Source organism: Ammospiza caudacuta, chromosome 17, assembly GCF_027887145.1.
Source record: "Ammospiza caudacuta isolate bAmmCau1 chromosome 17, bAmmCau1.pri, whole genome shotgun sequence".
Lineage (NCBI taxonomy): Eukaryota > Metazoa > Chordata > Aves > Passeriformes > Passerellidae > Ammospiza > Ammospiza caudacuta.
The window spans coordinates 1844875-1857935 of NC_080609.1; the positions used below are offsets into that span (position 1 = coordinate 1844875).

The window sequence follows — 13061 nt, forward strand, 5'->3', positions numbered from 1 at the left end:
CTCAGTGGAGGCTGCAGGACCTGATTTGGGCATCCAGCCCTACAGCTCTGGGGTTTCACCAGCTCATGGAGTTGGTGCCTTGGCATGCCCAACCTTATCTCCCTGCCTTACAGAGCAACGAGTCCCAGGAGAGCATTTCTGACTAGTACTTTGCTCCCACACTGTGATTTGTGTGTTAATGTAATGCTGCACAGCGTGGGAAGCACCCCACTAAACACTCCTGGGAAAGAGGAGCCCAGCCCTTGGAATCAGAGCCGCTTTGGGAGATGGACCCAGCCACAAGAAGGACAAGTGCTAGGCAGTCAGCAGCAGTCTTCTTTACTATGGACCACAGGAGATCAGAAAAGTAACCTTGTTAACAGGAGACCTAGTGGCTAACAAAATGTCATGCTGTAGGACGGACTAGAGAAGCACAATCACCAGAACAGAACGGCACCCAGGGGGACAGGGAAGCCCAGGGGGTTGCAGGAGATGCTCTACAGCAAATCTCTAGTGTGGTATTGACACGTCTGTGAGTGCAGGGGGCTGGCTGCACGTGTCCCTTTAGTCTTGGACACAAGGCAAAGGGTCTTCACCTTTACCCAGCTCCAGTGGCTCTGGCACAACGATTATTGACTTTTTTCAGAATAAAAATACGAATATAATTTTGTTCCAAGAACTTTGTGCAAGAATCATTTCTCCAGGTGCAGTGAAAGGAGGGCAGATAGGAAAATGCCCTTCCCAGTGTTGTCCTTGTGGCTCCTGCCCTCTCCTCACTGACACGACAGCTCTCCCCAGCAATCCTCTGTGGCTTTGCCTTCAGTGAATCCCAAACAAGGTTTTTCAGAAAAAAAAAGGGGGGAAAAAAAGTATTGCTGCTTCTTCTTGTAATATTTTTCCTCTCTCTCTCTACCCCCCCGTTTCTCCTTAAAAATGTTTACTTTCAAAAATTCCATTCCTGCAGAGATTCCTCCTGAGCTCTGAGGTCTCTGGACTCCACCCTCCTCTTCTCCAGTCAGAAAAACTGAGTCTCGATGTCTCTTTGGTTAAAAAAAAAAAAAAAATTAAAAAATAGCACAAACAAAGAACACACAACCCAGTATGATCCCATTCCACCCCGCGGACGCCTGATGAGAGGGTGTCTGTGGAAGAAGGAAGCATCAGAGACGAGATGTCTGCTCTGGAAGCCGAGGTCTCCGCTCCGTCCCGCCGCTCTCCTCTCTCATACGGTGGTCGCCGGCCCGTACTGGAGCACCAGCGGGGACGTCTCCTTGATGCGCACCAGGAACCGCCCCTCGGGCTGGCTCGTGTGGAGGGACAGGGGCAAGAAGTCATCGGGGAGCCACCGCTCGCCCTCGCTGGCAGCGAACACCAGCCCGAAGTGCTCCAGCTGCTCCTCGCCGTAGCAGACGGCGGCGGCGGCGCCCAGCACGTCCCGCGCGAGGCCGTTCATCTCCAGCACCACCAGCTTCACCACCTCGCTGGCAGGCGTCTGGCTGGTGATGTGCAGCTGTGGAGAGAGAGAGGGCACAGATGGAGAGATGGGAGACACGGATGGTAAGGGGGAGGAATGAGGAGGAACAGGGGCCGGAGGCAGCGGATGGCGTGGAGGAATGGTGAGGGTGGAGGAACAGCTGCCCAGCGGTGCCCGTGAGCAGTGCTGCCCGTGGCAGCAGCCTGGCACAGAGCCATGGGCACACCACAATGAGGGAGTGCCCAAGGGGTGCCCCTGCATGCCAGGGCCCAAACTTATGGACTGCTCTCCTGCCTCTACTCCTGTTTCCAAGCCCTTGCCACTCAACCCTTGCATGTGTCACCTACAGCTCTGCTGAGGCTGCCCCACTATCTCATCACCTGGAGGTGGAGAGGGACAGTCCCTGTCGTGCTCCTGATACCATGGAGGGATCTGTGTGAAGTCCCTCTCGTGAGCAGGGTCCAGACCCTCAGACCAGCTGGATCACAACAGCTCTGCCAAGCTACAACTGAAACCTTTTTGGAACATGGCAATAAATTTCATCCCGTGCGCAAGCTTGGGGTTCTCCCACCAACAGCTACTCTTGCCCTCTGCTTCCCTGTGAATCCCAAATCCTGTCAAGAAAATGAGTTCATCAGGGCTCTGGATGCTAATGCCAGGAGCCACTGCTTGGCTTCAAAGGCCCCAAGGTAGGACATCCATCCTCACCCAGGGAAAGCAACACTTCCTTTGGCACATCTGTGAGGGCTTGCAGAGCGCCAGGAGTGCTGCCCTGGCAGGGTGGTCCCAGCCCTGGCCCACGTGAGCACTGCCAGCCCTGAGCAGCCGTGGCCGGGCTCAGCATTCACATCAGCCCAGGAGCTGCCTTTGAACTCGCCTTTCTTCCAGGAGAACATCGTAAAACGCTTCCAAGCAGGCGTGTCCAAAGCTTTGCAACTTCAAAAGCCACATGGGCAGCCCGCCAAGAACCTGAGGGCTGTGCTTAAGTTCCACAGAAATCTATGGGCATTCCTCAAATGGAAAATAATCCAGTGAGGCAGAGTTGTCTCTGCTAGGATGTCCCAGCTGGTGCAGAGACACTGGCTATCAACCCTCCCCAGCAATAAAACAATCAGCCTGTTGGCACTGTTCTTCCTCTGCCATGCCTTTAGGGTTGCTTTCAACCCATACCAGTCATGATTTAATGATTTTCTGCTCCATCATCCTCTGTCCTGGGCACCAGGAATGTCTCGGAAAGGAAACTTCAACAGGGAAAGCATTTCCATGGCTAGGACCAAAGGAGGCCACAAACCAGAGGGGCACCTGCCCATGATGTGTGTCCTGGGGGACGGTCCTCTGTGGGGGCCCCACCTGGAGCAGGTGTGAGCGATCAGAGCTGGTGGGGTCAGCTCTTAGCAGCAAAGCCCCCATGGAAAGGAGTCAGGTCACACAGCTGCTCCAGCATAGTCTGAAGGAGCATGGAAGGAGCTCTGCCTGCTGCCTCAGCTGGAACTGGAGTGGGTTCTGCCACTGGAGACAAAAAGCTCCTGCTCTCCCTCCCCTAATGAGGAAGGCTGGAGCAGAGACCACACACCTGGGAAGGGGAGGCTGTAGGAGGAGCATGGCCAGGGCAGGCGTGACAGCTGAATTTTGGCCTGGAAATATGATGTGTTGGAACACATCATCACATCAGGGTACAGCAAGGACACCATCTTAAACAATGGATTCAGTTATTATATCAGTAGCTCGGATATATCAAGAAAGATTTGGATTTTTGCTAATACACTCATCTACTATTTTGGCTTTTTCCCTCCTATTAGAACAGTCGGGTTTTCTTCTCTCTTTATTTTAAACAAAGCTAAAAAAAAACAAAAAAAAAACCCAAACTAAAGTAAACCCCCAAAGAACACAAAAAAAAAAAAATCCAAAAAACCCCCCAAAAAACCCCAAAAAAGTGTTCTTTGCTCTGCCTGCCCACACTGGGTGGCACCAAGCTACTGTCACCTGCTGAACCACAGACCAAGAGCTGAACTTCAGCCCCACTGCTTTGTCCCCAAAATTCACCATGTATGGCCCTGGCTCATCCTTCTGCAGCATCAGCTATTGCTCCTACAGAGACCCCTGTGCTGCCAGGAGCCTCATCTAAACAGGAACACCGGGAGACAGCGAATCAGGGAGTCAGGGCAGGGGTGCTGCAGGTCTCCAGGGCACCTCACCCCTGGGATGGTGAAGGATAGGGAGGGCAGTGCCAGGCGTGGGGCATAGGACCCTGCTGGCTCTGTCCCCATGCTGCCAGCCCTGGCCCTCCGGGCACGGCAGAGCCGCTCTGCCACCCGTGACAGGCTCGGGTACCTTGACACTGGTATCTTTGGAGAGTCCCGTTTCGTACTGAGGGCACACCCTCAAGGTGACAGAGCCCGGCTTCTTCCCTTGGTCGGCCAAGCCCCCGGGCTGCTCCGGCTGCTGCTCCGGCAAGTCCTGAGTCCACTCATGGGAGCCCCGGCGGCCCCGGCGGCGCTCGGGGCTGGGTGTGGAGCCAGGCCGCAGCCGGAGCTGCCCGCCCGGGCCCGCGCTCCTGCTCTCGGCCGGGGAGCTGTCCACGGAGCCGGGGCACGACTTCCTCGGGGCAGGGCAGTGCGGCTTGGGGAAGTCCAGGCTGCTGGTCCGGACGCAGTAGGCCTGTCGCTTCTCGGTGATGCGCAGCAGCTCGATCTGCCGGCTGGGCAGCACAAAGTCACTGTCGTAGAGCTTGGCCGGCGGCCGGGGCTCCTCGGGCGGGGGCGGCCCTGCGGGGGCGGTCTGCAGCTCGTGGCTCTGCAGGACGTCCGGGGCGCTGTCCCGCAGGGTGCGGGCCCCCCTCCGGCTGCCGCACTCGGGCCCTGAGGTGGAGCACACCAGGTCCAGCTCCTTCGGGCTCTGCGCCCGGCTCGAGTCGTAGTCGCTGTCGGTGGCCAGGAACACCTCCGAGGAGCCCTCCTCGTCCGACAGGCCGTGCGAGTCTGCCGGGGGGAGAGCAGCAAAGAGCGGCTCAGCCTGAGTGTGGAATCCCTCGCTGAGGGGAGTCCAGGGAAGCCTCTGGGGTTTACCCCCTTGTGACACCCCTAAGTTGCTCGGCCCGGCACAGGCAGGGAGGGTCTGCCCCCCTGAGACCGACTGCCCTGGGTGTCCAAGGCTCCAGCCCTGCCGGCGCCCCGGGCACAGCCACCCTGACCCCCCGAGCTCCTGCCCGGGCACAGCCACACCGGGCACAGCCACCCCGAGCCCCCGAGCCCCAGCCCGGGCACAGCCACCTCGGGCACAGCCACCCCGAGCCCCCGAGCCCCAGCCCGGGCACAGCCACCCCGAGCCCCCAAGCCCCTGCCTGGGCACAGCCACCCCGAGCCCCCGAGCCCCTGCCTGGGCACAGCCACCCCGAGCCCCCGAGCCCGGGCAGCCCCTGAGCCCCCAGGCGGGAGCTCGGGTCCCTACCGGAGTTGAGCTTGCGGCTGGTCTCTGGTGACAGCACTGGGGACGGAAGGTAGTCCAGGTGGGACGAGGAGGATCGCGTTTTCTCCTTCGCTGGCCCCCCGGCCTCGCTGAGGAAGCCACTGAGAGAGATCCCACAGGAGGGCTGCTTGTAGCGGGCGTGCTGCAGGACATCCATGATCCAGCGCATCTCTCGCCAGATCTCCTCCATTTGCTGCCAACAGAGGAAATGGAAGAGCCCTTTCACACAGCAAACGACAGCAAGAAAGTGCCATGGCAAAACACAGAGTCTGTACACACACACACAGATCTCCCCAAAGCTCTGGGGGAATCCCTGAGCTGGGAAATGCAAAGAAAGTGCTCTCAGGAGGATGCAGCTGCTGGTTCAGCAGCGGTGCTGGTGACAGGAGTAGTGTGGGATGCTCTTTTGCAAGTCCATCCTAAAATGCACTTGCAGGCCTTTTTCTAGCAAGGAGGGCATGTACACTTTGTGTGTCTCCTTGGGATTTTTAATGTGATCATTGCAGTAAGAAGTTGCTCGATAAAGCGGCTGCAGCCTGGAGAAGAGGAGGCTCCAGGGACACCTCAGAGCTCCTTCCAGTGCCCAAAGGGGCTCCAGGAGAGCTGGAGAGGGAACTGGGACAAGGGATGGAGGGATGGAACGAGGGCCTGTAGTGACAGGAAAAGGGTGAATGGCTTCCCACTGTCAGGGGGCAGGATTAGATGGGATATTGGACAGGAATTGTTCCCTGTGAGGGGAGGCCCTGGCACAGGGTGCCCAGAGCAGCTGTGGCTGCCCCTGGATCCCTGGAAGTGTGCAAGGCCAGGCTGGACATGGCTTGGAGCAAACAGGGAAAGTGGAAGGTGGAACTGGATGAGGATTAATATCTGTTCCAACCCAAACCATTCCATGAATCTATGTAAGACCAACCTGGTGCTACCCATTAGCAACCTCAGAGAAATCCCCCAGGGCTACCAAGACCAGGGAACAGCCTGGGTGCAGATGCTGCTGCCTGTGTCCTGGCAGGTCAGGGGCACTGTTGAGCCTCCTCCCCCCATACCTGGATGTAGTCCTGAACCTGCTGGTGCCTCTGCTTGGCAGTGGCGAGCTCGGCATCGGAGAAAGCCTCCCTGAGGCTCTGCTGGGACAGGAGCGACTCCAGCTCCAGCAGGGCGGACACCTGGCAGTACTGTGTGATGAACTCCCGGCTGTACGTGAAGAAGTGCACTGGGAGAGGAAACGAGAGAGGGGATGAAAAACATGAGGTCCCATGCTGTGGATGCCCTACAGCCTCCTCCCTGTCACCCAAGATGAGGAGGCAACACTCATTAGTCCCCTGGACAGCCCTCAGTACATCCCTGCATGCCTCCTCCCCAGGGAGGGAGGGAACTCTAGGCACCCACCCCCCTGCCCAGCCCAGCTCTCAGGAGGCCTCAGAGAACAAGGGGACCAGCAAAGTTGGGTTTTGGCATTCTCTCTCCTCACCCAGCTCAAAGATCTGCAGCGGCAGCGTGAGGAAGCCAGAGCGAGGGGTGTAGGGGTTGTTCTGGCCCGGAGCGGTGCAGACGTCGTCTGATGGAGGCAGCAGCAGCAGGAAGGAGACCCGATCCCCAAAGTCCAGCACCTCCTGGCTGTACAGACGGAAGTCTTTGGCCTGCAAGAGGATAGTGCAGGTAACAGCTGCACACATCACCTGGAGGGGCCTCTGCCCAGTCCTCATGCATGGAGTAGTCCTCAGGGACCACCTGCAGCCAGGGGACACTGCACCTTCAGCACATAACCAGAGGCTCCTTGCTTCTGGCATAATCTGCATAATCTCATCACTTCTTCTCTAATTTTTCCTGAAAGCTTCAAAATTTCTGGTCAAAGCCACCACAACAGGGTGTTGAAAACGTGCCACCAGTGATGGTTCAGCAATGAGCAGGGAGGTGCCCTCCCAGCTGCCCAGCCAGAAGCACATACCTGTCATTGGGGCTGCTGGGTTGTTGCTTCCCAGCAGATACTTGGCATGATGGAAGAAAGTTTCTCCCCATACAGTCTGGCCCCAGGGGCTGCAGCTCCAGCCCAGCACTGGCCAGGGACCAGCCTGCCTTGGAGGGGCAGAGCTGGGCTGGTCTCGTGCTGCCCAGGACCACACCACGGGCAGCAGTAACAACCCAGATTTGCTGTTGCTGCTCTGGGGGTAGTGTGGGAAGGACAAACAGCGCCTGTGGACACTGTCCCTGGGCAGGGCACACTCACCACTCACAAACCTTTTGTTTGCACAGCACTAAAATCTGGGTGCTCCAGCCTCACAAGGAGAGCCAGACATGCAGTTCCCCAGCTGCTGCAACCACCAGCACTGTGCTCACAGCCCCATCACCTCCCTCTGCCCAGCCCTTGGCTCCTGCCTCTACCTCTTGTAGTGGGATGTTCACCAGGGTCATCAGCTCCTTGATGGCCACTTGGAGCTCCTGAAACAAGGGGTTCTGGGACCTGTCAGTCTCTGGCTCTGTGGGAACAGGCTCCTCCACGCTGGCCATCTTCTGCAGCCACTCCCACTCCTCCCTGCAGAAGGCCAGAGACAGAGAGGTGAAGGAGGGAGTGGTTTGGGTGGACGTGGATACAATTTCTCTGAGAGCTCTGTTTGCTTGGCTGTTCCTCTCCCAGGCAGTGCAGCATCCCCAGAGATTTGGGAGAGGTGGAGGTAGAGAGGGAACTTGGTTTGTTCTAGGCTGAATCAGAAGCACAGAATATGCTGAGCTGGATGGAACCCACAGGATTGTGGAGTTCAGCCCTGACCCCACCCAGGACACCCTAACAACCCCACCCTGTGCCTGACAGCGCTGCACAGTGGGGACAGGAGGGGATATCACACTGCTGCTGAAGCAGGAGGTGATGGATGCTGTTAGCCTGGCTGGGACAGGGGCTCTCACCATCCCCTGCAAACCCCACCTGGAGATGTTGGGGTTGGAGCGGATCTTGACGTGGCACAGGATGTTGGGGAGCTGCTCTGGCACCAGCACTCGGATCTGATCCACGGCACTGCACAGCTTCAAGTAGCCCAGGTAGAGCCCCGGGGAGAGGGCATGGCTGCTCCGCTGGTGATAAGCCAGCTTGTCCTGGGAACAAAGACACTGCTGGACCGAGCAAGTCCTCACAGCAGGGCTTGTGCTGATGCTGCAGCACAGCCAGTCCAGCTGGAGAAGGGGAGCGGCACAGCAACACAACCCGGTGCTGCCAGCTCCAATCTGGCACCATCTGGATGCCTCCCCTTGAAACAACAGGAATTTTGGAGCTGGCTGGGCTCTGCTCCCCCTCTGCTGTGACCCTTCCAGGCCGAGGGGAGCAAGGAGCACTGGTGTTTCCCAGGGGAGCCCCAGCACAGACCTGCAGGGAGATGAGCAGCGTGTCCAGGGCCGTGGGCTCCTCGGGGGAGGACACGGACTTGCGGCCGCTCTGCAGCTTGCAGATGGGCACCCAGCGGACGCTCTCGAAGGTCTGGTTGGTCTTCACCTCCTTCAGGGTGACGATGAGGATGTTGCCCTGCTTGTCTTTGATGGGCTCAAAGAAGACCTGCCCCAGGTCCTGGATGCCCAGCAGCCCCTGTGTGACAGGGTGGGAAGACAAGAGAAAGCAGAAGGTCAGGGGACATCCTGGAGGCATGGTGGGTCTGGGCAGCTGAAATGTGCCTGCAGCTGCCTGCTGGAAATCAGTCTGCCCAGAAAAGCACCCTGTTGATGCCCAGCCCCTCTGCAGGACACTGCCATGACAGCTGGCACCTCACTGTGTCACGTCCAGAGTCCTGCCGGGCGGATGAGGCAGGGACACGCAGTCATGGCCTGCAGATCCTGGGTTTATCTGACTGTGGTACATCTGCATGCTGCTCCCAAGGGAGCTCAGCCTCCAGCATCCCACTTAAAGTGATTGTTCCCCCCCAGGCTGACCCTCACCTGCATCTGTGAGATGGCCAGCAGCATCTTGAAGCGCGTCTGCAAGATGCAGGAGCAGGAGGACTGGGACACGGTGACACACTGCCGCAGCCACAGGATCTCATCCCACATACACGACACCTGCACACACCACAGTGTCACTGCTGCTGCAGCTGGGCCACACCAGGGAGTTCTGGGGAACTTGTTTGCCTCTCTGAGCTGGGTCAGGAATGTGCATGGGCATGCAGCACCTCAGCAGGGGTGCAAACCAATCCCTGTGCCACAGGCACTGGGGTGCCTGCACCCGAGGGCAGCCCTGAGCCATGTCCACTCAGACACCCATCTTCATCCAGGAAACCTTAAGCTTGAATACAAGTTGGCCAAGGTGGGGAGGGAGAAGAAAGCACTCTCCATCAGTAGATAAGGATCACCCAGCAAATTATTTTGGCCCTGAGCTGCCCACATGCCCTTTCCCTAAGTCTGCTGACATCAGAGGAGCTGGCAGCTGCTCCCTGTGCATCCTACAGCAGAGGCAGAGATGCCACGGCAGGATGCTGAGGGAAAGCAGTTCAACAGCCACTGACATCCCTGTGGACAGGCAGTGCCACCCGCCCTGGCACACAGCCTGCTCAGTGTTGCTCTGGTCTGTCACCCATCTTTGGGCTTGATGAAATGCCATTCCCTGAAAGTTTCCTGGTCTGTGCTGAACCCCAGCAAGAAGCAAGTCCACAGGCTGCCTGCACTGCCAAGCCCCAGTGTCCAGGCTGGAGGGGCAGAAGTGTTGCCTGATGCCTGCCTGGGTCACTTTGGCACTCCTGGCCCTCTGCCCAAGCACAGGAGCTCTCACCTTGGTGAGCCAGAGGAAATCCTGCATGAGCAGGCAGGAGTAGGTGTCATCAATCTCCACCACGGGGATCTGGTCCTCGTGGGTCACCAGGATGTTGTCATCCTTGTAGAAGATGGCTGTCAGGTAGAGGCCCCTGCAGGGGAGAGAAGACAGACTTCAGTGCCACCCCAGCTGCCAGCTCCATCTCCCAGAGGGTCCTGAGAGAAGAGGAGATGTCCCAGTCCCCACTTCTCTCCAACAGCCCATGGCAGAAGAGGCTGGTGGCTGGTACGGGAGCAGGGACAGGAACCCAACGTGTCCCAGAGACACCATGGCCCATGGACCCTGCAGCACATGGGACAGAGATGGACCAGGCTGTGCAGGGAACACTCTGGGTCTGGACAAGGTGGGGTGCCAAGTGAGCCCCAGAGGTGATGCAGGGATCTGGGCACCAGCACAGCTTGGCCAGTCCAAACAGAGACACCCAGAAAACCTCTGATCTCTGGGCCATGGGATTCATCTCCACTGACACCAGCAACTCACTCCCAGTGCAGACCCTGCTCTGAGCATCCCCAGCCCCCAGCGTGCAGGCACAGCTCTCAGGATGGGCAGCTCTGCAGCTCTGCTGGGACAGGGGCTCTCACCATCCCCGAGCACCAGCCTCTCACCGCTTCAGTGTCTTGAGAAACTTGCTGCCAGGGTGGAAGAGGTGCTTGAGGCTCTTGGAGACTGAATGCTTTCTGCTCTGGGGCTGGTTCTTGCAGGGCTCTGTGGAGCAGAGAGCAGAGGATGCTGCAGCAGGAGATGAAGAGCTGATACCAACCCTCTGCTGAGGTCTCCACTGCTGAGCTGTCTCCCTGCCCTTCACATCCCTGGCACAGAGCTGTTCCTGCAGCACCCAGCTCTGCAGATCACACCAGCACCCCCAGGGCTCAGCTGCCCCCGCCCCAGCCTCCGTGGAGCAGCGTGCTGTGGGCTCACCGTGGCAGATGCAGTGCTGGTGGACAGTCTTCACCTGGCCCAGGAGATGGTCCAGGGCCTCGGCCTGGCCCCGCCGCCGCGGCGCCCGCCCGTCGTACTCGCGCCAGTCTGTGGGACACAGCAGCGTCACCCGGGAACCCTCTGCCTGTGTGGGGGCACCTCTGGGGCACAAGGGCTCCATCCCCTCCTCACACATCCCCTGGGTGTCCCTCTCATGCCACAGCATGGCAGCACTTGTGGGTGCTGGGAGATCCCCAGCTTTGTGCCCCTCTTCCCAGGAACACCCAGCTCTGCACAGCACCCCGTGGCCACCAGCCTCCCCACAGCGTGGCAGGGACACACCAGGGGCAAGGAACAAGGTTCTGTCTGTTGCTGCTACACTTCACTGGCCTTAAAAAATAAAATTCTTTCCAGTCTCTTCCTCCAGGTCTTTCCCAGTTACTCCAGATGAGCGCTGGAAGCTGGGCTTACCTCGACAAACACATAAATAAACTCCTGCCAGCTCCACCCGCTGTGGGACAGCAGCAGGACCCTGAGCAGGGCTGGGGACCTGCCTGTCTTCTCCCTCAACTTTATATTAATTGCTTTAAACACCCCATGTCCTGCCCGCTGCTGTTTTCCATGGAAAGTTCAGCTCTGTTAACTTTGGCTGGAACTTGCCGCTATTTTTAGTAGCTTTAAAAACACCCAGGGAGGTGCCTGACCATATTCTGCTGGGCCAGGGAGGGATCTCCACTGAAGGGAGAAATATTACTGACAATAAAAATAAATAAACCCCACTCCTGTCTGATTCACTCTGGCCACACTCAATTGATGCCACCTGGATCGTGGTCACAGGGAATGTGACCTGTGTGAGGTGGCAAATGGGCTTTAAAGTGGGTGCAAACATGACAGGGACAAGATAAAGCCACGGTAGTAGACTGCTGTGCCCTTGCTGTGTGCATTCCTAGACATGCAAATGGATTTTTGGTGATTTCAGTGCTCTGTGGATCTGCAGCCAGAGCTGTGTGCATGGTGCTGCACATCTCTGAGCCATTACTGTTCATCTCCATCTGTTCCCAGTGCAGCAGCCCTGCTCCCTGGGTGCCTGCAGCATGGTGGGACAGGACGTGCTTCCATGGCCTGATCCTTGGGACAAGCTCAGCCTCCCATAGGGCTGCTCCTTACTCATTTACAGCACCAGTCCCATGGGACACCACACAGGCATCTGTTTTGGGACTGGTGACAAGTGGCAGAGGCCATTCTGGAGCCCCCTTAGTGCAGAACTTCACCTTTGGGCTGCTCCTCCCAGCTCAGTCCTCCTGGCCCTTCTCCACCCAGCCCCCTGGGGTTCCTTGTGGCTGTTTCATGACACTTTCCCTAGGGCCAGCATGGGGAGGAGAGTGCTGACAGCCCAGAGCTGGTCTCAGTTGGGGTTTGTGACCCCCATCTTAGCTCCATGCCAGGGAATGCAGGTCCTTGGGTCTGGGCTGGATGGGTGGCACAGAGGCCACTGCCACCCAGGACCCCTCTGAGTCTGGGCTCTTTGCCACCTCCCAGCTTCCTCCATGGGATGAGCTGATCCAGGTGGCCTGAAATGGCTCAGACTTTCCCAGGTGCCAAGGGTAACCCAAGGCTGAAAACTCACTGTTTGCAAAGCCCCTGCTGGCTGCAGGCAGCACCCCAGACCCCAGGCACAGCCTCCCTGCTGGGCCTGAGACCCCAAACTCTGCCCCAGCTCCTCTCGCTCCCATCCCAGCAGTGAGAGGGACCCCTGCATGGCACAGGGGGCTGTCCTGCCCCCCCTGCCCCACGCTGGCCTCCATGGGGGTGTTGCCAGGGGTACTCACTGGAGGGGATGGCGAAGGGGGGCGTGGAGGCTTGCGGGGGACCCCAGCCCTTCATGTTGTAGGCAGACACGCGGACGTGGTACGCCGTGCCCTGCAAGGAGAGCAGCACACTCAGCACACCCCACCCCTCCCAGCTTGGCAGGGGAGGCAAGGGGGATTCCCCCCAGCCCTCTGCTCCAGTACAGCATGAGGAGCTCTCAGCTAGAGCCCACAGCCCAGTCACTGGCTCTCACCTCCCCTCCTTACAAAGCCCTTGTTATGAGGCACTAGAGAATCCCTGTGGCCCTGCTGGGTGGGTTTGGGGCACACAGAGGAAGGACTGGACATTGCAAATGTCCCTTGTCAGAGATGCTCCAGCCTGAAAGACTCAGTGCTTCTGTGGCTTGGGGTGTTGGCGATCCCCTGGGACACGTAAGGATCCAGCCCCTGGAGACAGGGAGCTGGCCCAGCACTGTCAAGGGCTTGTAGCACAGTGACAGTGATTAAAGCCTCTGATTAAAGCCCAGCCAAGCTGCCAGATGTTGCCAGGCCTCCAGGCACTCATGAAGGTGGCATGAGCCTGTGAAGCAGCTCTGAGAGTGTGATTGATGGGCTTGGAGCAGTTTCTTGCAGTGAT

General features: G+C 58.4%; 1 protein-coding gene across 1 annotated transcript in view; it reads right to left on the reverse strand.

Annotated features, from left to right (window-relative positions):
* Positions 1–377: 377 nt before the first annotated feature.
* Positions 378–13061, reverse strand: part of LOC131565411 (ankyrin repeat and fibronectin type-III domain-containing protein 1-like) — a 248395-nt gene continuing 235711 nt past the window's right edge. Inside the window, exons 12-24 of the mRNA XM_058816278.1 lie at positions 12446–12536; positions 10617–10724; positions 10304–10403; positions 9657–9789; positions 8831–8950; positions 8268–8483; positions 7833–7999; positions 7295–7445; positions 6384–6552; positions 5959–6125; positions 4901–5111; positions 3785–4431; positions 378–1489 (exon numbers count right to left, since the gene is read on the reverse strand). Of these exons, the coding sequence (XP_058672261.1) occupies positions 1202–1489; positions 3785–4431; positions 4901–5111; positions 5959–6125; positions 6384–6552; positions 7295–7445; positions 7833–7999; positions 8268–8483; positions 8831–8950; positions 9657–9789; positions 10304–10403; positions 10617–10724; positions 12446–12536 (2568 nt within the window). The 3' untranslated portion in view covers positions 378–1201. The remainder of the gene's footprint in view (positions 1490–3784; positions 4432–4900; positions 5112–5958; positions 6126–6383; positions 6553–7294; positions 7446–7832; positions 8000–8267; positions 8484–8830; positions 8951–9656; positions 9790–10303; positions 10404–10616; positions 10725–12445; positions 12537–13061) is intronic.